Below are 23,702 nucleotides of genomic sequence, written 5' to 3' on the forward strand. Positions count from 1 at the left end.
CATTTTGGGTGGGAACCCCTTTTGGTGTTTTAAAGCATTATGTTATACTTTAGCTATTGAAAAATAGCAGATCTACAAGCTCATAGCGCGGCACCGAGTGCCGCGCTATGAACTTGTAGGTCTGCTATTTTTGAAAAATCGTGAAAATGTGCCTCAAATCTTTGAATATATATTATTACAGAGTGAACATTTTAACTCAAATCTTTGCTTCTGGGGAGGTTCCTGGAACAACATATTTTCAGGTGGGGGGGCAGAGGCATATTACATATAATTTTTGGGGTTCTTGACATGAAATATTGAGCACCACTGATACAGAAACATAAGATTTTTCAGAAAACTGTCAGGATTTTGAAGACATTTAAAAAATGTCGACGTCAGGCCCAAAATGGGTTAAAGCCCGATATGTTCAGGCCCCCCCGCTAAATCCCCAATGCGAAATACACGCAATAGCAGCCGTATCCCATGAAGGGATGGACACCCGATAGGGGGTTCCACACCACAGGTTATGTAGCTGCATGTGGGCAGACGACTGGAGAACATGTCCAGGAAACGGAGGATCACGGATCACATTCAGACAGGAGCTAACCCCCCTGTGGCGCTCTGATTGGACACCTGGTAGTCTCCTGACCTCTGACCTCCAGACGGATCACTTCCTATTGTCAGCCGTCAATCACACTGCAATCTGAGTGAGAACCCATCGTGAAGACGTTAAGGAAAAACTGCGCCCTCTTTTCCTTGAGTTTTAATATTGACGGAGTCGACAAACAATCACACAAGATATTTTGCAGGCATAACACATGCAGCCTCTTTATTTATTAATGCTATAACCTGTACATACACTTTGAGAGTTAACATACATGGAACAAATCCTAAGCCTTCTCTGGCAAAAAATAGACACTCTACTTAATGTGCCGCAGTGCAACACGTTGTCTTTCGACAAAGAGATTTGGTGTGGAGGCAGACCATGATGTGAGGGCCAAGGATAGATAGATAGACCCCCTGGGGGGATTCACATTGTGTTGGAATATTGCTAATATCCATTCAAGATTATGAACTGTACTCATGTTTGTCAGGTGGAGAAGCAGAGATTATGAACTGTGCTCATGTTTGTCAGGTGGAGAAGCAGAGATTATGAACTGTTACTGTACTCATGTTTGTCAGGTGGAGAAGCAGAGATTATGAACTGTACTCATGTTTGTCAGGTGGAGAAGCAGAGATTATGAACTGTACTCATGTTTGTCAGGTGGAGAAGCAGAGATTATGAACTGTACTCATGTTTGTCAGGTGGAGAAGCAGAGATTATGAACTGTACTCATGTTTGTCAGGTGGAGAAGCAGAGATTATGAACTGTACTCATGTTTGTCAGGTGGAGAAGCAGAGATTATGAACTGTACTCATGTTTGTCAGGTGGAGAAGCAGAGATTATGAACTGTACTCATGTTTGTCAGGTGGAGAAGCAGAGATTATGAACTGTACTCATGTTTGTCAGGTGGAGAAGCAGAGATTATGAACTGTACTCATGTTTGTCAGGTGGAGAAGCAGAGATTATGAACTGTACTCATGTTTGTCAGGTGGAGAAGCAGAGATTATGAACTGTACTCATGTTTGTCAGGTGGAGAAGCAGAGATTATGAACTGTACTCATGTTTGTCAGGTGGAGAAGCAGAGATTATGAACTGTACTCATGTTTGTCAGGTGGAGAAGCAGAGATTATGAACTGTACTCATGTTTGTCAGGTGGAGAAGCAGAGATTATGAACTGTACTCATGTTTGTCAGGTGGAGAAGCAGAGATTATGAACTGTACTCATGTTTGTCAGGTGGAGAAGCAGAGATTATGAACTGTACTCATGTTTGTCAGGTGGAGAAGCAGAGATTATGAACTGTACTCATGTTTGTCAGGTGGAGAAGCAGAGATTATGAACTGTACTCATGTTTGTCAGGTGGAGAAGCAGAGATTATGAACTGTACTCATGTTTGTCAGGTGGAGAAGCAGAGATTATGAACTGTACTCATGTTTGTCAGGTGGAGAAGCAGAGAGCGGATCTGACCAGAGAACTGGACGACCTCACTGACCGACTGGAGGAGGCCGGGGGAGCCACTGCCTCACAGGTAGCCCACATTACATTACCAAGCTCCTGATATACACACTGACCACTGGCTCACAGGTAGCCCACATTACATTACCAAGCTCCTGATATACACGCTGACCACTGGCTCACAGGTAGCCCACATTACATTACCAAGCTCCTGATACACTGACCACTGGCTCACAGGTAGCCCACATTACATTACCAAGCTCCTGATACACTGACCACTGGCTCACAGGTAGCCCACATTACATTACCAAGCTCCTGATACACTGACCACTGGCTCACAGGTAGCCCACATTACATTACCAAGCTCCTGATACACTGACCACTGGCTCACAGGTAGCCCACATTACATTACCAAGCTCCTGATATACACGCTGACCACTGGCTCACAGGTAGCCCACATTACATTACCAAGCTCCTAATATACACGCTGACCACTGGCTCACAGGTAGCCCACATTACATTACCAAGCTCCTGATATACACGCTGACCACTGGCTCACAGGTAGCCCACATTACATTACCAAGCTCCTGATATACACGCTGACCACTGGCTCACAGGTAGCCCACATTACATTACCAAGCTCCTGATATACACGCTGACCACTGGCTCACAGGTAGCCCACATTACATTACCAAGCTCCTGATATACACGCTGACCACTGGCTCACAGGTAGCCCACATTACATTACCAAGCTCCTGATTAATGTGGCCCGCAGGTTAATATCGGAATATTATTTCAGCTGCTCCAATTCATGTAAACATGACCCGCTTTAATTATTTCAGTCTAAATTAGTAGCGTAATGAGTAGTATTAAAATGTTATTGTCTTTTTTGTGTCCAATGTATTTGGATTATTTCGTAAAGTTAACATAAGTATAATTAAAGGCATTTGAAAGGGATTTGAAATTAAATAAAAATTGTACTTTCTAGGATTCCAATTCAAAAATAGAAAATAAAAAGTAAGGATTTCAATTCAAATATAGCAAAAATAGCTGATCTACAAGCTCAAAACGTGTCACAGTGCGACGCGTTTTTAGCTTGTAGATCTGCTATTTTTGCTACGACAGAATATATGCAATGTGGCCCTTTGGAGTGAGTGTGGAATTATAATGGCCCTCTCCATCGTCAAAGTTGCCCACCCATTCTAAACAGACTCCCGTTGTTGTCACTGTGGACAGCTGGAGGTGAACAAGAAGCGTGAGGCGGAGCTGCAGCGGCTGCGGCGGGACCTGGAGGAGACGGCGGTGCAGTCGGAGGCGCTGGCGGCCTCGCTGCGGAGGCGCCACGGCGACGCCATGGCGGAGCTGGCGGAGCAGTGCGAGGGCCTGCAGAGGACCCGCGCCAAGCTGGAGAAGGACAAGCACCACCTGAGGATGGAGGTGGAGGACCTGGCGGCCGCGCTGGACACCCTGCAGAAGTCTAAGGTATGCTGTACACCCTGCAGAAGTCTAAGGTATGCTGGTCACCCTGCAGAAGTCTAAGGTACACTGGACACCCTGCAGAAGTCTAAGGTACACTGGACACCCTGCTGGACACCCTGCAGAAGTCTAAGGTACGCTGGACACCCTGAAGAAGTCTAAGGTACACTGGACACCCTGCTGGACACCCTGCAGAAGTCTAAGGTACGCTGGACACCCTGCAGAAGTCTATGGTACACTGGACACCCTGCTGGACACCCTGCAGAAGTCTAAGGTATACTGGACACCCTGCTGGACACCCTGCAGAAGTCTAAGGTACGCTGGACACCCTGCAGAAGTCTATGGTACACTGGACACCCTGCTGGACACCCTGCAGAAGTCTAAGGTACGCTGGACACCCTGCAGAAGTCTATGGTATACTGGACACCCTGTTGGACACCCTGCAGAAGTCTATGGTATACTGGACACCCTGCAGAAGTCTATGGTATACTGGACACCCTGTTGGACACCCTGCAGAAGTCTAAGGTATACTGGACACACTGCTGGACACCCTGCTGGACACCCTGCAGAAGTCTAAGGTACACTGGACACCCTGCAGAAGTCTATGGTATACTGGACACCCTGTTGGACACCCTGCAGAAGTCTAAGGTATACTGGACACCCTGCTGGACACCCTGCTGGACACCCTGCAGAAGTCTAAGGTACACTGGACACCCTGCAGAAGTCTAAGGTATACTGGACACCCTGCAGAAGTCTATGGTATACTGGACACCCTGTTGGACACCCTGCAGAAGTCTATGGTATACTGGACACCCTGCAGAAGTCTAAGGTATACTGGACACCCTGCTGGACACCCTGCAGAAGTCTAAGGTACGCTGGACACCCTGCAGAAGTCTAAGGTACACTGGACACCCTGCTGGACACCCTGCAGAAGTCTATGGTATACTGGACACCCTGTTGGACACCCTGCAGAAGTCTATGGTATACTGGACACCCTGCAGAAGTCTAAGGTACACTGGACACCCTGCTGGACACCCTGCAGAAGTCTAAGGTACACTGGACACCCTGCTGGACACCCTGCAGAAGTCTAAGGTATACTGGACACCCTGCTGGACACCCTGCAGAAGTCTAAGGTACGCTGGACACCCTGCAGAAGTCTATGGTACACTGGACACCCTGCTGGACACCCTGCAGAAGTCTAAGGTACGCTGGACACCCTGTAGAAGTCTATGGTATACTGGACACCCTGTTGGACACCCTGCAGAAGTCTATGGTATACTGGACACCCTGCAGAAGTCTATGGTATACTGGACACCCTGTTGGACACCCTGCAGAAGTCTAAGGTATACTGGACACCCTGCTGGACACCCTGCTGGACACCCTGCAGAAGTCTAAGGTACACTGGACACCCTGCAGAAGTCTAAGGTATACTGGACACCCTGCAGAAGTCTATGGTATACTGGACACCCTGTTGGACACCCTGCAGAAGTCTATGGTATACTGGACACCCTGCAGAAGTCTAAGGTATACTGGACACCCTGCTGGACACCCTGCAGAAGTCTAAGGTACGCTGGACACCCTGCAGAAGTCTAAGGTACACTGGACACCCTGCTGGACACCCTGCAGAAGTATAAGGTATGCTGGACACCCTGCAGAAGTCTAAGGTATACTGGACACCCTGCAGAAGTCTAAGGTATACTGAATGAAGCAATGCATGACGGCGAGCTCGGTTCGGGGCTCTCCCCAGGTTGGCAGCATGCAGGGAGAGTATATATAGCGCACCAGGATTGCAGCTTATAGGCAATTGCGGCACCTGGGGTTAAAAATGGGTTGCAAAAATCGTGGGATAAAGTTTATGAAAAATAAATATAAATAAATAATAATAAGTCTATAAGGTCTCGCTCTCTCTCTCTCTCTCTCTCTCTCTCTCTCTCTCTTGCTCTCTTGCTCTCTCTCTCTCTCTCTCTCTCTCTCTCTCTCTCTCTCTCTCTCTCTCTCTCTCTCTCTCTCTCTCTCTCTCTCTCTCTCTCTCTCTCTCTCTCTCTCTCTGTCTCTTTAGCAGTGGTGGAAAAAGTGCTCCAATTTTTTACTTAAAAGTATCAATACTGCAACATACAGACATACTCAGTTACAAGTAAAGGTCCGGAATTAAAAATGTACTTGAGTAAAAGTACAAAAGTATTGGCATCAAAATGTACTTAAAGTACTTTAGAAAATAGCCGATCTATGTTTTGTACAGTTACTAAAACCAGTTACTAAAGTTTTCAAATAAATGTAGTGGAGTAAAAGTACAATATTTGGTTTTGAGATGAGTAGAAGTCAAACTATTGGAAGTGGGAAATACTCCAGTAAAGTAAAAGTTCCTCAAAATGTTACATAAGTACAGCACTTGAGTAAATGTACTTATAGTTACTTTCCACCACTGCTCTTCATCTTTAACTTTCTCGCCTTTTATCGCCTTTTATCTCTCTCTCTCGCTCTCTTTCTGTCTCCATCTGTCTCTGAATCTTCTCTCTTCACTGAGAAACAGTGCCCTCTAGGTCGGCACATATGAAATTGACCGTTGGCCCCCATGTTGTTGAAAACATGTTGTTCCAGGGACCCCCCCCCCCCCCCCAGAAGCAAAGATATGAGTTAAAAAGGTTCGCTCTGAAAGAATATACATTCAAAGATTTGTGCCGCATTTTCACGATTTTTCAAAAATAGCAGACCTACAAGCTCGTAGCGCGGCACTCGGTGCCGTGCTATGAGCTTGTAGGTCTGCTATTTTTCAATAGCTAAAGTATAACATAATCCTTCAAACACCAAGAGGGGTTCCCGCCCAGAATGCGTTAACTGGATTTCAGAATGATTTCTGACAAGAAAGTGTTTATTGTGAAACCTATGGACATACTTACATGGTACAATCGTGTTAATTGAACACTCTCAGAGTTTCAGTCAACAACAGTGAGCATTGCATTTTATTGTACATTGTGGTGCAGTCAGTCTGTATCTCTGGAAACTGTAGGCTCCTTAAAGGGGAATTTCTCAGTAAACCTTTTTTTTACAAAAGTAAGTTGATAATTATGTATATTGACCAAAAAAAGATATACAAAAAAAAATAAAGATATAGGGGAGCTGGGGCTGGGGCTGCTGCTGGGGGGGTGTAACACCAGCTCACGTAGACCAGGAAGAGTGCAGTGTCAACAATGCATGGAGTGTTGCTGTCACATCATCTAGAACAGATGTAAACAAAAACCAAAAACCAATTGCGCGATTGAATAGGAGTTCTAGCGTTAGACCCCTCCAGCCACAGCTTCATCTCCAGCTGCAGCTTCAGCTCCCCTATATCTTTATTTTTAATTAATATTTTTTTTGGTCAATATACATAATTATCAACTTACTTTTGTAAAAAAAAGGTTTAGGGAGAAATTCCCCTTTAATCCCTAAATTCCACCTCCCTTCTTCTTCCACTTTCTATAATGGACCCCCTTTCACATACAACAGACGTGTCATAGCAGCGTATAAACACAGCTGCAGCTGTTAAAATTAATGGTGGGGTGCGTTTGATTTAGGTGCACCCGAGAGCAAGCATTAACAATAGTACTATAGCAGCCCTATTGTATGGTTGTACTACACCTAAATCAAATAATATATACGCACGGTTAATTTTTTTTTATAAGCTGCAGCTGTGTTGATCCTGTTGTGACATGTCTGTGAAAAGGATCCGTTCTTTGTTTTATGACGGAATTTTGATTTCGTGAGCTGAACATTGAGGATGGAGATGTGGTTTTGTTTAATAGCACTTAGCTAGAGGGCTGGCACTGTATATCAAGTGTGCCAATTCCGGTGTACTGTAATAGTGAGTCAGCTGCTGTGTGTGTGTGTGTGTGTGTGTGTGTGTGTGTGTGTGTGTGTGTGTGTGTGTGCGTGTGCGTGTGCGTGTGCGTGCGCGTGCGTGCGTGTGCGTGTGTGTGTGTGTGTGTGTGTGCGTGCGCGCGCACGCGCTGTTCCTCAGGCATCAACAGACAGCCAGCTGAAGAAGCTAGAGGAGCAGCTCTCTGAGGCTCACAACAGAGGAGATGACCTGCAGAGGGCGCTCACAGAGGTCAACGTTGCCAAGAACAGACTCACAGGTGCACACACACACACACACACACACACACACACACACACACACACACACACACACACACACACACACACACACACACTCTTTTAGCTACAGTGACATCATGGGCCAGTACGTGTGTGTCGTGTGAATGTGTGTCTGAGGTGGCAGCAAAGGTGCTTCTTTAGCGCATTTGGCCCCTCTTCTTCGTAGCTCGGTAGCTTGAGAAACAAAATGTCCTGCTGTCTCCAGTTTTCATAGCACTACAATAACTAACCATAGTGTTGCGCTAGGACAGTAAAATACATTTAACACTAGTGTTTGTATAGAGACATCCATGGAGCAGTGCCCTGTATAGGCCAGGTGTAGCTAATCAGACATCCATGGAGCAGTGCCCTGTATAGGCCAGGTGTAGCCCCCCACCCCCTCTTATCAGTCAATAAGTCTCATGCATCAGCTATACATCAATCTGTTGCGAAGGTGTGAGTCAGGCCTAAAGTTCAATGTATCCTAAAGTCTGATGTGACTCGTTACCTTGAACATCAGTTCAAGGTACCAAATTCGGGTCCATTTGGTTCTATTGTGTATACTCTCAGAGAGTGTAATTAACTGTGTACAGTAGAATAGTAAATAGAGAGAGCTGTAGTGTAAGGTGTCTTCTTACAGCACGATATGACTTCTCTTTGGTTTGGTTTCAAATGGCCAGAAGCCATGCATACTTAGTCCCAGTCCAGTGCACGGCAATAGGAAACAGACCCAAATTTCATTATCACTTTTACTGCACAGTAAAAATCCTCAGTCCACTTGGTTACATTATGTACAAGTCTCGGAGTTAGAGATGGTTAAATGAACGCGGGCTATTTTCCTGCGTGCAAAACGAATCGTTTTCATGTTGTTTAAGCTAATCAAGGCATGCAGCAGCGGTATCATGGCCTCAAGTGTCTTTTAAACTAGCCACACATGGTTTGATATAATTGTCCAGTTACAAAGCCTTTTGTCTGTGTCTCATTGCCTTTTAATCCACACAATGAAACCTATATCCTCATCATGCTGAAGAATTGATCTTAGAAAACAAGAAATTATTTATAATTATCTCTTGATAAATCATAGTTTACATTATGTAAGCATTAGATTAGTTGATCAAATGATATGTTTTATCTTCAGAGAGGAAATGCATATATCCCAGCTCACAGGTCACAAGACAGCGACTAAAATACCAAACGTGTTGGGGAGGCATACTATGATCCGACGGAGCATTGGTTCGAAGGAGCATTGGGTTGGGGTTAGGTTTAGGTGTGCTGCCCCGGGGGAGGTTAGGGTTAGGGTGAGGGTTTGAGGTAGGTTGTCGTTCGGACCAATGCTCAGTCGGACCAAACACATGAACCCAACGTGTTGTACAGTATAACCCCACTTAAGCCCTTGTACACACATAAATCACACAAAACCAGATCAGGTGATGGCAGAGTGTTCTAGTGGTTATGGAGAGCTGATCAGGTGATACGGCGTGCTTTGACGAACGCTGTGTTGTTGTCGTTTAATGGGCTAATCTATGCACACAGAATGACTTCCTACTTCCGGGGCCCCTTCCCTACTTCCTTCACAGGTGTTACTGATTAAAGCTCTGTTAAAACCCATTCAGGCCTGACGTTGAAATAAAAAAAAAACGTTTTCTAAATCATGACAATTTTCGGAAAGATTTGAGGCACATTTTAACGATTTTTCAAAAATAGCAGACCTACAAGCTCATAGCGCGCCACTCGGTGGCGCGCTATGAGCTTGTAGATCTGCTATTTTTCAATAGCTAGATTACAACATAATGTTTAAAACACCAAAAGGGGTTCCCGCCCCAAAATGTGTTAAGGCTCTGTTCCATTCTGGTCAAACAGAGTCAGGGTGCTGCTATTATTCATGTTGGCTCACTGGAAAACACTCTGCTACACCAGTGGGTCTCAAAGTGTCCTTTAGTGGGTTTCAAATGGCCCTGTACGGGTGTGTAACTCATGACGGGTTCATTTGGTTCCATTTGTACACTCTCAGAGTTATGGAGGGGGGTCCTTGAAATTAAAAGGTTTGAGAATCACTGTACACTAAACCTTCAGGGGTAGAGTGGCTGGATAGCAACCGCAAGGTTGCCAGTTCGAACCCGGGCTCCCCCAGAGTTACCGTCGAAGTGTCCTTGAGCAAGACACTGAACCCCTAATTGCTCCTGATGTGCTAGTTGGTGCCTTGCATGGTTTCCGTCGCCATCAGTGTATGAATGTGTGTGTGAATGGGTGAATTGATGCACAATCTATGTAAAGCGCCTTGGATAAAGGCGCTATATAAATGCACCATTTACCATTTAAATGGAACAGAGCCTTAATTAGTATCATTGGTAACACCTGTGGAGGAAGTAGGGAAGGGGCCCGGAGGTAGGAAAAGTTATTCTATGTGCATAGATAGTGCCCATGAGGACGGTGTTGGAGATGGTAGAAACCAGTGAGTTCAATGTGATGCATGGCCTAGGCAACGTGTCCACCCATGTCATACCCCAGGTCAAAAATGTGCTATTTTCTAAAGATAATTTTTTATACTTGAAATGGGACATTCTGTATAACGAGTACTTTGTACCTTTTGTACTTTAAGTAGCCTACATGTCGATGCCGAAACGTTTCTGCTTTTACTCAAGTAAAATTTGAATTCCAGACCTTTACTTGTAACGGAGTATTAATTTTACATTGCAGTATTGATACTTTTACTCACCGGTAACGGTAAGTGAAACATTTGAGTACGTTTTCCACCACTGCTGACACTTCATTGTTCTGTCAGCTGACGGCGCAGAGCTGAGCAAACAGCTGGAGGAGGCCGAGAGCAGGGTCAGCCAGCTGGGCCGCACCAAGACCCTGGTCCAGTCCCAGCACGAAGACCTCAAGAAACACCTGGATGAAGAAGTCAAGGTGTGTGTGTGTGTGTGTGTGTGTGTGTGTGTGTGTGTGTGTGTGTGTGTGTGTGTGTGTGTGTGTGTTGTCAGCATGCATGTGAGCAATGTTTGTGGCCAATAGATACTAGATAATAGATTCACTTTAAAGTCCATGTAAGCGGCAGAATGTCTCTTTAACTACCCCTCCACGCACGCACACACGCACACACACACACACACACACACACACACACACACACACACACACACACACACACACACACACACACACACACACGCACGTAAAATTCAGAGGATTCTAACATTCTGAGAATACTAAAATTCAGAGATTTTTTTTGCGCTTTCTCAGAGTTAAACATACTCCTGTCCTGAGTTAACCTGACTCAGCCAGATTGCGGCAGTATTGAGTTCACAAGTTCCCTCCTCCTGCCTGGATCTGGTCTCTCTCAAGCAGAAACGATGAACCGGAAGCAGCGGGACAAAATCTCCATAATAAGTTCGAGTTGTAGTCTTGTCAGGTTGTGTTTACATTTGCGCTGTGGCACAGCTTCAATAAGTCTCACGTTGACCCCTCCTCTAGCGGCCGCATATCGCTCCGACCAGAATTGGTTCGGAGTACATCGTCTCTGCCCGAGAGAGACCAGACTCTCCCTTCTGGCAGAATGCAAATGTTGTCCAGCAGGGGGAGTGGTTCCACCAAGCTAGTACTGTGTACCTTCAAAACCCTTGTCTGTACGTCTCCCTCCCTCCCCAGGTCAAGCATGACATGTTAATGACATGTTAATGACCATGACATGTTACCTCCCCAGGCCAAGCAGGTGCTGGGCAGCACTCTGGGCGGCCTGCGGCAGGAGTGACATGTTAATGACATGTTAGATGACATGTTAGATGACATGTTAGATGACATGTTAATGTCAATGACATGTTAATGACATGTTAATGACTGACATGTTAATGACATGTTAATGACTGACATGTTACCTCCCCAGGTCAAGCAGGCACTTTGGGAGCACTCTGGGCGGCGTGAGGCAGGAGTGACATGTTAATGACATGTTAATGACATGTTAATGGCATGTTAATGACAATGACATGTTACCTCCCAGGTCAAGCAGGCGCTGGGCAGCACTCTGGGCGGCGTGCGGCAGGAGTGCGAGGTGCTGAAGGAGCAGCTGGAGGAGGAGCAGGAGAGCAAGATGGAGCTCCAGCGCCTGGTCTCCAAGCTCAACAGCGAGGTGACCCTCTGGAGGTCCAAGTACGAGGCCGAGTCCATGAGCCACGCCGACGAGCTGGAGGACTCCAAGTAAGATGATGAAACGCAACGCGCGGTGCTGAGAAAAAAGTACTCACATTTTGTGCTTGAGTGAAAGCGTCGATACTGCAATATAGAAATGCTCTGTTAAAAGTCTGGAATGTGCTTGAGTAAAAGTGCATTATTTGCAGTATTTGTATCAAAATGTACTTAAAGTACCTAGGCTGTGACCGACTAGTCACTACCCAGGGCAAGGAAGGACACAACACAGGGCAGCTTCCTTGACTTTGAGTTGTAGCTTTATTTCTCCATGTGCAGGGAATTATACACAATAATATTATTTTACACAGGAGAGGCGATATCTCTCCTTGAGTGTTTGTGGAGATGACTGATTTATCCTGTTGTGCCTTGATCAAGTCCATGCACAACAGGTGCGCAGCCACACCCAGCTCTGAGTCCAGTTCTAGTTTGACTCAGGCCAGGTGTGACTGCTTAAATCAGTCATCCTCAATCTCACAGTACCAAAAGTAGAAAGTACTCTTTATACAGAATGTCTCATTTCAAGTTTTCAAATGTATAACAATCTTTTGAAAATAGCAGTGCGACGTGTTGTGAGCTTGTAGATCGGCTATTTTCCGTCATTAGTTTTTTTTTGCGGCTTTCGCCTTTATTTTATGGGCGGACAGACAGTAGGCTGACAGGAAAATGGGGGAGAGACATGCAGTAAAGGCCGTCGGGATCGGGAGTCGAACCCAAGGCACACTGCCAGGCTCGGGCTATACCGGCCAAGGTGCCTGGACCGCTGAGCCACGGCCCAGGCCGTCATTAGTTATTTTAAGATGAAAGAGTATTTGAAGTGATTAAACTAGCAATACAGGAATACAAGTCTAGAAGCATCTTCCAGAAACATGAATGGTCTCAGAAATGTCATGATTTCTTCAGCTGGTCGGCCATTACATTTTCAGTCTTGAGATTTTATTTTGCTTTATTCCATGTAAATGCACCATTTAAACCATGTTGATGTGCACCCTCTTGCATGCAGGAAGAAGCTGGCTGTGCGGCTGCAGGAGGCGGAGGAGTCGGTGGAGGCCACCCAGGCCAAGTGCTCCTCGCTGGAGAAGACCAAGCAGAGGCTACAGGGGGAGGTGGAGGACCTCTGCATGGACCTGGAGAAGGTACAGACATGGACCAGGGCTCACCAACATGTCCGTACACGGACGAATGTGGCCAAATTTGACTGAGGGACTGCCATTGGAATTGTTTCATGTCATATGAAAAGCAGGGAATCATAGCTTCAAATTGACATATTGGTTGTTCAGTTTGACCAACCAGTTTTAGAGATATGGCTTATAGAGTAATGTCTTGCAGAAAACAGCGAGTTGAGAAAACAGGCTTGAAAGGTTCACTTCTGTGGACTCTAACATTACACCTAGCTTCATATTTACATGTCGTTGCTCCGACACTTATTGCAGACATGCTCTCGTATGTGAAGAGTCTGCCTGTGCTATTAACTCATTTTCTCCTCTGGTGAAAAGCTGGAGGTTGTGCGATGGCACGCTCTCAGTCAAATTTGATCACAAATATGTCCGTGGCAAAGTTTTGACTTTGTTGTTTTACACTCCGTTATAATGAATGTTCTTATTTTGATCACAACACCCACTTTAATACTGAATGTCTAGTCTCCAGGTTTTCTTCACAATATGTATGACAATTATGTACTATGACACTATGGCACATATAGGAGTCTAGTAGTGGTTCTCAAATGTTTTATTTGCAAAGACCCCCTTAACTCTGACAGTGTTCGAAACACTCTCAGAGTTACAGGCCTGTTAGGGTCATTCAGGGCTATCTGTTCATGTGTTTCTGGTAATATTTATTGTCCACTCATTTTATATGTCTGGGTCAAAAATGGAATGTTGACAAAAATGTCCACCACAAGCCGACATGGCGATGGTCCCTGAGACGGACCTTTCCGTCGTCTGTGGCAGATACAGCAGTAACAGTAAAAAAGAAGGAGACACAGGACAAAACATAAAAGTAGATATTGCTACAGTACAGCATACAGTGCAGTGAACATGTATATGTATATGTCTTGATAATAAAGGTAGATGTTAAGCCCTAACCACACCAAAGGGTCAGGTCAGGACAAAACGGGTTTTAATGCAACCCCAAGTTGCAACTCAATGAGTTGCATTGTTGTGGTTCACCTAAAAAAAAAAACGTTTTGTCCCGACCTGACCCTTTGGTGTGGTTTGGGCTTTAGGGCACTAGAGTAAAAATGTATATAAATTATAAATACAAATAAACCACAGTTGTGACATTAGTCCTGTCAAGGTAACGATAGCAAACAATAACTAAAACAACAGACTAACCGCCAACAAAGAGTTCTGAGAAGTTAATCTCCTGGATTTAGCGGATCGAACGGAAGGTATCCCAAGAACCCTAACATGACTCCGCCAGATGGAAGACGCTTGCTTCACATTTGTTTCAACTTGTGTCAATACGTCATCTGGTGGAGTCAGGTTAAAAACATTCTTCTGCTGATGATCAGCAATGTTATTGTAGTGTCATATCAGCTTCATTTATATTGTTGTTTTGACTAATAAATTAGGGTTATTACTTTATTTATTTTGTATTTTTTACAAACATTACAAATGTAAACAATCCTAGTGTATTACAGCCCAGAGCTACCACAAATTCAGTTTATCTAAATAATAATTTATTAAGTTATTTATTGTTGCCTTTCTGTCGATATAATGATATGTATTTGAATAGAATAATCAAATCATAATGTATTTTTTAGTGGTGGTGTTTATGTTTGTACTGTGTCAATACAGCACAGTAACAGTTTGATCATGTCTAACATGCTACTAAAACAAAAACCTGGCCAGCCAGATAATAACTAACTATCTTATGATGTTGTCCCTCTGTACAGGCCAGCGGCTGTGGCCAGTCCCTGGATAAGAAGCAGCGGGTGTTGGAGAAGCAGCTGGGAGACTGGAAGCAGAAGTGTGAGGAGCTGCTGGCGGAGGTGGAAGGCTGTCAGAAGGAGAGCAGGCAACACGCCACCGAGCTCTTCAAACTCAAGACGGCTCACGAGGAGACTCTGGAGCAGGGAGAGGCGCTACGCCGGGAGAATAAAACCTACCAGGGTAAAGAGGGAGCGCACCGAGCCCTCGATATGTGCAGGCGTTCAAAATAAATGACTTAGTAACTGACAGAGTTGCCTATTGCAGCCCTTGCCAGAATTTTTACTAAACTTTCAAGAGCCACAGAATATTTTGTTCTGTGACTATGTAAACACCAACTATCTCAAAAGAAAGAGAGAGAGTAAGGGAAAAATGTATGTCACCGCGATGTTCCGTTCTTTAGGCAGTTGAATATACCGGTAGCTTGTTTTCACCAAAAACACTGTCTGGGAACAGAAAGCAGAGACTTTCTTTTATAAATCCTAGAATAAACTAGACTAAATCCTCTTGAGGAAGAGCGCCCTGTCATTCAAAGTACCTTAGACTAGTTCAATTAGTTCATATATACGTATTTAGCACGATTAGATACAAATCTAGTTTTGACTGACTCTTCCCTGGCTCCCTCGAACAGAGGAGATTGCAGACCTCACCGACCAGCTCTCGGACGGTGGCAAGAGTGTCCACGAGCTCCAGAAAAGCAAGAAGAAGATCGAGATGGAAAAGGAAGAGTTGCAGGGCTCGCTGGAGGAGTCTGAGGCTGCCTTGGAGGTACAGCGCCATGGCGACACAGCTTCTCCCTATTAAGCGTTGACATATGGAATGCTATTGACGCCGGTTGCTGCCCTGCTACACACTGGGTTGTCGGCAAGCGCGTAATACGTTCCCTCGTGGGGATTATGACCTTAATTGTCAACATCAATCACGTCTGCTATTGCTAGTGCGACTCCAAAAATTCTCTATGGTGTGCGTAATGAATAGATGCAGTTTGTCATGTGTGTCTGACACGTGCCGCCTCCAGGCGACATGGGGAAACAGCTAGACATGGGGTCTAGCAGCCAGCAGATCCCTAAACACAGATAAAGCTTGTCAGCTATGGCGGTCCGCCGCTGCGGTTAACATGGACATGATGAAAGCCCTTGGCTGTTTTACACAGACCTATCTCACCTCAAGCTCACCCGTCTGACTATACTAGAGTATTTGACAGACAGGGTGAGTAAGAGATCACCTCTTACTCACCCTGTCTGTCAAATACTCTCCCGCCATTTTTCTGCCCTTCATGTCTCCTGATGTATATCTTTCTTTCTGTCTCTCTTTATTTATTTATCTCTCTCTCTCTCTCTCTCTCTCTCTCTCTCTCTTTCTTTCTTTCTTTCTTTCTTTCTTTCTTTCTTTCTTTCTTTCTCTTTTGTTCTTACTTTCCATCTCTTTACTCATCTCTCTCTCTCTCTCTCTCTCTCTCTCTTTCTTTCTTTCTTTCTTTCTTTCTCTTTTGTTCTTACTTTCCATCTCTTTACTCATCTCTCTCTCTCTCTCCTCTCTCTCTCTCTCTCTCTCTCTCTCCCCCTCTATCTATCTATCTCTCTCTCTCTCTCTCTCTCTCTCTCTCTCTCTCTCTCTCTCTCTCTCTCTCTCTCTCTCTCTCCTTCCCCCCCCCCCTCTCTCCATCACTGCTGTCTCAGGCTGAGGAGACCAAGGTGATGAGGCTTCAGTTGGAGCTTTCTCAGGCTAAAGGAGACCTGGATCGCAGACTGCAGGAGAAGGAAGAAGAGAGTGAAGCTGCCAGGTATGTGTACCTCATGATGACCTCATGATGACCTCATGATGACCTCATGATGACACAACAATAGACCATTCACAACTTTCACATCTATGGGACTAAATACTTTTTAATACTCTACTTTTTTTTCCTTTCCTATCCTATTTTTTTTTCTTCCATCCTCTCTTATTTCTTTCCACAATCTGCTGATAGCTTATCTTTACAGGTAAGACCTTCTCTTGTGAAACTACCCTTCAACTTCAATGTCTTATTTTAATTATGTTCAGGACACAAGAAACACTTTCCTGTTTTTAATGTGTGTAATATGTGTTTTTAGATATTTTAGTCATGGCGCCATGTTCATGACAAACAATTGTCATGAAAATGTGGTCTCACTTTCTTCCTGGACTACAAGTCACACCTCCACGCAGCCCCCCCCCCCCCCCCCTCTCCACAAGGAGGGGCAGTGCACCAAAGCATTATGGTCATTGTAGGAATTCAGAAATCCAGTCAAACCCTAGTCAAACAAAGTATTTCTGGCCATAGGGTGCACATTTCAAATTGTGCTACTTTTATCTACTACAAATACTATTTACATAGAGTGACTGCAGTTTCTTCCAGCGGTGAAGTGTCCCTTTAAGCCCCGATTCGTATTTTGTCGTGCGGCGGTGTCTCGCGCCGAGAATATCCGACCTACAAAGCTCACAACGCGTCGCAGGTGCGACGCGTTGTGAGCTTTGTACAGTAGGTCTGCTGATCTCGGCCACTCATCACGTGATGGAGCATAAATTAGGCTTTACTGTACTGTAGTTGCATCTCAGTTTGTCATACTACCCCCTCCTCCTCCAACAAAGGAAAAGCCACCAGAGGGCGCTGGAGTCCCTGCAGGCGAGTCTGGACGTGGAGGTCAAAGGTCGCGCCGAGGGCATGAAGCTGAAGAAGAAGCTGGAGGCGGACGCCAACGAGCTGGAGCTGCAGGTGGACCTGCTCACCAAGAGCAACGCCGAGCTCGGCAAGAACGCCAAGAAGATGCAGCAACAGATCAAGGTCTGTATATATATATCCCACTGCATGAGGCCCCTCCCACATGCCAGGTTCAATGTGGTTAAACTGGCACAATAATGCTATGAATATAATTCAACTTTTGTATATCTCTGTCGGGAATATAACCACCTTTTTTTTCAGAACATTTTAAATATAATTTTTTCTTTGAAAACAAAGCAATACTGCCTCGTCAAAGCTGGTGTTGTGGCTTTATATATTGTCAATTACTTGCATGAGAGGTGGTGGAGTTAGTTGTTTTAGCAGACAGTCTGAGCCAGGGCCAATGGAATTTTACTACTTTTCATTGGTTCAATGTTCTTTTTAACCAACACACAGACGTAAAAAGGTGTTCAATAGCGTTAGATAGAGTTAGGTGGTTTCCTCCGGAGCAACGATATATTCTTTTATGATTTATTATTATTATTATTTTCTGTCCTTTCCAATTGCCCTCAAGTTAAATACCTACTGCGCAACTGCATATCTCTGTCTGCCGTTGACCTTTCTCTGAGAGTTTGTCCCAACAATATACAACAATATTCGTATGTTTATCTCCATCTTCAAGGTCCTTAACTCTCAGAAACCAACAACCAGACTGACTGAATATAATATTCACCTGTGCCATATTGGACTTACTTCATAGTCAAGAATGAAGTAGACCAAAATGAAGTAGCCTCCCAGGTTTTCTCTTTCCTGGTGGAATATGACAACATTATTATAATCAGCATGTTATATGTAAAAACAAAAAAACAACCAAATGCAATTTCCATGCTCAGACCCAGGTAGCCAGCCAGCCAGGCAGGCACACACAAAGCTACTTAAGGAAGTGGTTGCACCACCTAAAATCACATTGATGACCCCTGACTGACTCCCATCGCTGTCCACACAGGACCTGCAGGCTCAGCTGGACGAGGAGGTCCGCATCCATGAAGACTACCGCGAGGAGCAGGCGGCGGTGGAGCGACGCTGCCTCCTGCTGGCCAACGAGGGACAGGAGACGCGCGCCACCCTGGAGAACGCCGAGAGAGCCCGCAAGACGCTGGAGACCGAGCTGCAGGAGACCAATGACAAATACAACGACCTCAACAACCAGGTGACCTCATAGACACCTCCATACAGCCAGCGGTTCCCACATTTCTAGCACGAGGCCCAATAGAGGAATTTTTGCTGTCCCAAACTAGTTAACTAGCCCAAACTGGTGAAAATATACGATATACAGGCTCACAACGCTCGCTTCATGTTGTAGATTGGCTATTTTCACTAGGTTCTGACCCCCGGGAAACAAGACTATAATAAACTTTATTTGCTGAACACCTACTTACATAACACCTTTCAAAATCTTGCGATCTTCATCAGAGACATGATGGTGATTCTGAGTAAGATCGCAAGATTGAAACGTCAGTCATTTCTTGTACTAAAGCACCCGAATAAAAAAGGCATAGAAAAGGCATAAAACTCTGGTGTCTATCCCTTCTTCTTCTTCTTCTTCTTCTTCTTCTGCAACTGTTGTCCCTGTTTATGGCTGTGATGCACCGGACTAGCCTTATTAACTGTTGTCCCTGTTCCTGGCTGTGACGCACCGGACTAGCCATATTAACTGTTGTCCCTGTTCCTGGCTGTGACGCACCAGACTAGCCTTATTAACTGTTGTCCCTGTTCCTGGCTGTGACGCACCGGACTAGCCTTATTAACTGTTGTCCCTGTTCCTGGCTGTGACGCACCAGACTAGCCTTATTAACTGTTGTCCCTGTTCCTGGCTGTGATGCACCAGACTAATCTTATTAACTGTTGTCCCTGTTCCTGGCTGTGACGCACCAGACTGGCCTTATTAACTGTTGTCCCTGTTCCTGGCTGTGACGCACCAGACTGGCCTTATTAACTGTTGTCTCTGTTCCTGGCTGTGACGCACCAGACTAATCTTATTAACTGTTGTCCCTGTTCCTGGCTGTGACGCACCAGACTAGCCGTATTAACTGTTGTCCCTGTTCCTGGCTGTGACGCACCAGACTGGCCTTATTAACTGTTGTCCCTGTTCCTGGCTATGACGCACCAGACTAATCTTATTAACTGTTGTCCCTGTTCCTGGCTGTGACGCACCAGACTGGCCTTATTAACTGTTGTCCCTGTTCCTGGCTGTGACGCACCGGACTGGCCTTATTAACTGTTGTCCCTGTTCCTGGCTGTGACGCACCGGACTGGCCTTATTAACTGTTGTCCCTGTTCCTGGCTGTGACGCACCAGACTAGCCTTATTAACTGTTGTCCCTGTTCCTGGCTGTGACGCACCAGACTAGCCTTATTAACTGTTGTCCCTGTTCCTGGCTGTGACGCACCAGACTAGCCATATTAACTGTTGTCCCTGTTCCTGGCTGTGACGCACCAGACTAGCCTTATTAACTGTTGTCCCTGTTCCTGGCTGTGACGCACCAGACTAGCCTTATTAACTGTTGTCCCTGTTCCTGGCTGTGACGCACCGGACTAGCCTTATTAACTGTTGTCCCTGTTCCTGGCTGTGATGCACCAGACTAATCTTATTAACTGTTGTCCCTGTTCCTGGCTATGACGCACCAGACTAGCCTTATTAACTGTTGTCCCTGTTCCTGGCTGTGACGCACCAGACTGGCCTTATTAACTGTTGTCCCTGTTCCTGGCTGTGACGCACCGGACTGGCCTTATTAACTGTTGTCCCTGTTCCTGGCTGTGACGCACCAGACTAGCCTTATTAACTGTTGTCCCTGTTCCTGGCTGTGACGCACCAGACTAGCCATATTAACTGTTGTCCCTGTTCCTGGCTGTGACGCACCAGACTAGCCTTATTAACTGTTGTCCCTGTTCCTGGCTGTGACGCACCAGACTAGCCTTATTAACTGTTGTCCCTGTTCCTGGCTGTGACGCACCGGACTAGCCTTATTAACTGTTGTCCCTGTTCCTGGCTGTGACGCACCAGACTAGCCTTATTAACTGTTGTCCCTGTTCCTGGCTGTGACGCACCAGACTGGCCTTATTAACTGTTGTCCCTGTTCCTGGCTGTGACACACCAGACTAGCTGTATTAACTGTTGTCCCTGTTCCTGGCTGTGATGCACCAGACTGGCCTTATTAACTGTTGTCCCTGTTCCTGGCTGTGACGCACCGGACTAGCCTTATTAACTGTTGTCCCTGTTCCTGGCTGTGACGCACCGGAATAGCCTTATTAACTGTTGTCCCTGTTCCTGGCTGTGACGCACCAGACTAGCCTTATTAACTGTTGTCCCTGTTCCTGGCTGTGACGCACCAGACTAGCCTTATTAACTGTTGTCCCTGTTCCTGGCTGTGACGCACCAGACTAGCCTTATTAACTGTTGTCCCTGTTCCTGGCTGTGACGCACCGGACTAGCCTTATTAACTGTTGTCCCTGTTCCTGGCTGTGACACACCGGACTAGCCGTATTAGGCTGAAGTGCCCTCCCTTTGTTCTCATGATACAATAAGCTTAAGACACAATACAACCATTAAGCAGACTATTTTACTATTTTTACTGTTGTTTTGAATCCTCTGCTGACCATGCTAGTATTATATGCTTTTTTTATAGGATTTGCAGTGGTCAGACTGGTCACATGGTGTTATATATATGACTATTTACTATATAGTACACATCTCAGCCAAAGTTAGCTGAGCTGTGTTTTTTTTCTCTCTCTTTTTGTTTTTACTTTGTTTTTATTTCAGTTTGGGCAACTTCACAGAATTATAACATACATATTTCTTACAACTTACAATCTCCTTTTTTTCCACACAACCTCAGTTTCACACTTTCATAGGATATATACTCATACACATCATATCGTATATATACACTTACAAATACAATAAAACAAGGAAGTAAAAAATAAACACAACAGAGCGTCAACAACAATGGGAAGTGGACAACGGACGATAATGAGAGCTTTACCGAGTCCATACATGACTGGGGACGGAGGCAAGCATATGAATGACCGGAAGGTCTGGGGAGAAGAGTACATACATGACTGGGGACGGAGGCACGCATATGAATGCACCGGAAGGTCTGGGGAGAAGAGTATCTGGTGGATTGTTACTCAAGATTCCAATATCTACTGCCTCATTAGTAAAGGCATTATAGGACTCCATCTTTTACTAAATATGTCTGAGCTGCGTTTTGAAGCGCCGGTAGACAGACCGATCTGCGAACAGCATAGGAATGAACCGTTGTCTTTTGTTTCCTTTCAGTTCCAGGCAGCTCTGAGCGGGAGGAGGAAACTGGAAGTGGATCTGCAGACTCTTCAGCAGGAACACGAGGAACTACAGAATGAGCTGAGAGGATCCACAGACAAGATCAAGAAGGCCAGCTGTGAGGTAAACCCCGGAGGACACAATTCAGCACATGTTGCTTAACTTAATCCAGTGCTTTCCAGCGTTCTGTCCCTGGAGCTCCCCTTTATTATATTGGACAAAAGCTGAGCACACACTATATCCTTCTCGTCACTCGTGTGACAAATAGCAAAAGTGTCCAATCTACAAGCTCAGAATCCGTTGCGTCCTGGTGCATTGATCTATTGTAGATCAGCAATTTTTGCTATTTCAATGTTCTTTTAAAATATAATGATATGTCACATAGGTACCTAAAATCGGGATGCCAGGTTGAAAGTGGATGAAAACAAGTTATGATTTTGAACAGTTATGTTTAAAATGTTGGACCCTGCCTTCATCCATTATGATTCATTAAGAAATCACACATCACTGCTGATGAATGACATGATGCAGCACATAATGCTGTTTCTCTCTCTCTCTCTCTCTCTCTCTCTCTCTCTCTCTCTCTGGTAGTCGGCGCGTGTGGCAGAGGAGCTGCGTCTGGAACAGGAGCACACGCTCCACTTGGAGAGGGTGAAGAAAGGCCTGGAGGCCCAAATCAAAGACATGAGCAGCAGGCTGGACGAGGCTGAACAGATGGCTCTGAAGGGGGGCAAGAAGATCATCCAGAAACTGGAGGGGAAGGTATATAGAATAGATACTAGGCCTTATGTACGTGTCAATGGTTTTTTTTATGGACTATTTGGATCAGATCATGATATTTCATTAGCTTTTAGTCATATGTCGAAAACATTTTAAAATAGCTGATCTACAAGCTCACAAACGCCTCACATTGCGAGGTGTTGTGAGCTTGTAGATCTGCTATTTTCACGACTTTTTCTGTGACACTCTTTTATGATGAAATGCCTTTATTAACAAAAAAATCTGAAATCATCATTATATACATTTAAAGAAAGTAAAAAATGGTCAGATACAAGGTTTCTGCCCGACGGCAACGATATTATGCTTGTTTCAGCCACTCTCCAGACCAGGGCTGGGCAACTGGCGGCCTGGGGGCCACATGCGGCCCCCACCTTCACTTAATGTGGCCCTCAGGTTAATGTCAGGATACTGATATAATATTGGTTTCAGCTGTTTACAATTTCCACAACATGCAAACATGACCCGCTTTAATTACTTCAGTCTAAATTAGTAGCTCATTGCTCAACACAAGTATAATTAAAGGCATTTGAAATTACATAAAAATGTTAATTTTCAGGATTCCAATTCAAAAATAGCAAAAAATAATTCAACATTTCAATTAGAATATAGCAAAAATAACCGATCTACAAGCTCAAAACGTGTCGCAGCGCGACGCGTTTTGAGCTTGTAGATCGGCTATTTTTGCGACGACAGTAATATATGGCCCTAGGGAGTGAGTGTGGAAATATAGTGGTCCTCTCCATCGTCAAAGTTGCCCACCCCTGCTCCAGACAATAGAGTATAGGCTACACAACATCGCACGCACGCACGCACGCACGCACGCACGGCCGCACGCATAACGGAACCAGCATACCGCACATCTCTGCGCAGGTGAAGGAGCTGGAGTTGGAGTTGGACTCGGAGCAGAAGCGCCACGCCGAGACGGTGAAGACCCTCCGCAAGAACGAGCGGCGCCTGAAGGAGCTGCTGTTCCAGTCCGAGGAGGACCAGAAGAACCAGCAGCGCATGCAGGAGCTGGCGGAGAGGCTGCAGAACAAGATGAAGGCCTACAAGAGACAAGTGGAGGAGGCCGTAAGTCACCCATGATGACCCGCCTTGCATACAGTCTGTTGGTTTTACTCCACCCGTTCAATATGGCTAAGCAAGAGTAGTTCATATAGG

The 23,702-nt window shown here is 45.3% G+C and overlaps 1 protein-coding gene across 1 annotated transcript in view; it reads left to right on the forward strand.

Moving 5' to 3' along the window:
* Positions 1–23,702, forward strand: part of LOC306915395 (myosin heavy chain, skeletal muscle-like) — a 34,799-nt gene that overhangs the window by 7,795 nt on the left and 3,302 nt on the right. Inside the window, exons 3-16 of the mRNA XM_079492725.1 lie at positions 2,023–2,109; positions 3,273–3,518; positions 7,510–7,627; positions 10,411–10,538; positions 11,626–11,822; positions 12,814–12,946; positions 14,707–14,923; positions 15,372–15,508; positions 16,420–16,523; positions 17,351–17,543; positions 18,427–18,630; positions 21,759–21,884; positions 22,353–22,523; positions 23,412–23,612. Coding sequence (XP_079348851.1) covers positions 2,023–2,109; positions 3,273–3,518; positions 7,510–7,627; positions 10,411–10,538; positions 11,626–11,822; positions 12,814–12,946; positions 14,707–14,923; positions 15,372–15,508; positions 16,420–16,523; positions 17,351–17,543; positions 18,427–18,630; positions 21,759–21,884; positions 22,353–22,523; positions 23,412–23,612 — 2,262 coding nt within the window. The remainder of the gene's footprint in view (positions 1–2,022; positions 2,110–3,272; positions 3,519–7,509; positions 7,628–10,410; positions 10,539–11,625; positions 11,823–12,813; positions 12,947–14,706; positions 14,924–15,371; positions 15,509–16,419; positions 16,524–17,350; positions 17,544–18,426; positions 18,631–21,758; positions 21,885–22,352; positions 22,524–23,411; positions 23,613–23,702) is intronic.

The sequence above is a fragment of the Electrona antarctica genome (genome assembly GCF_951216825.1).
Source record: "Electrona antarctica genome assembly, chromosome: 22".
Lineage (NCBI taxonomy): Eukaryota > Metazoa > Chordata > Actinopteri > Myctophiformes > Myctophidae > Electrona > Electrona antarctica.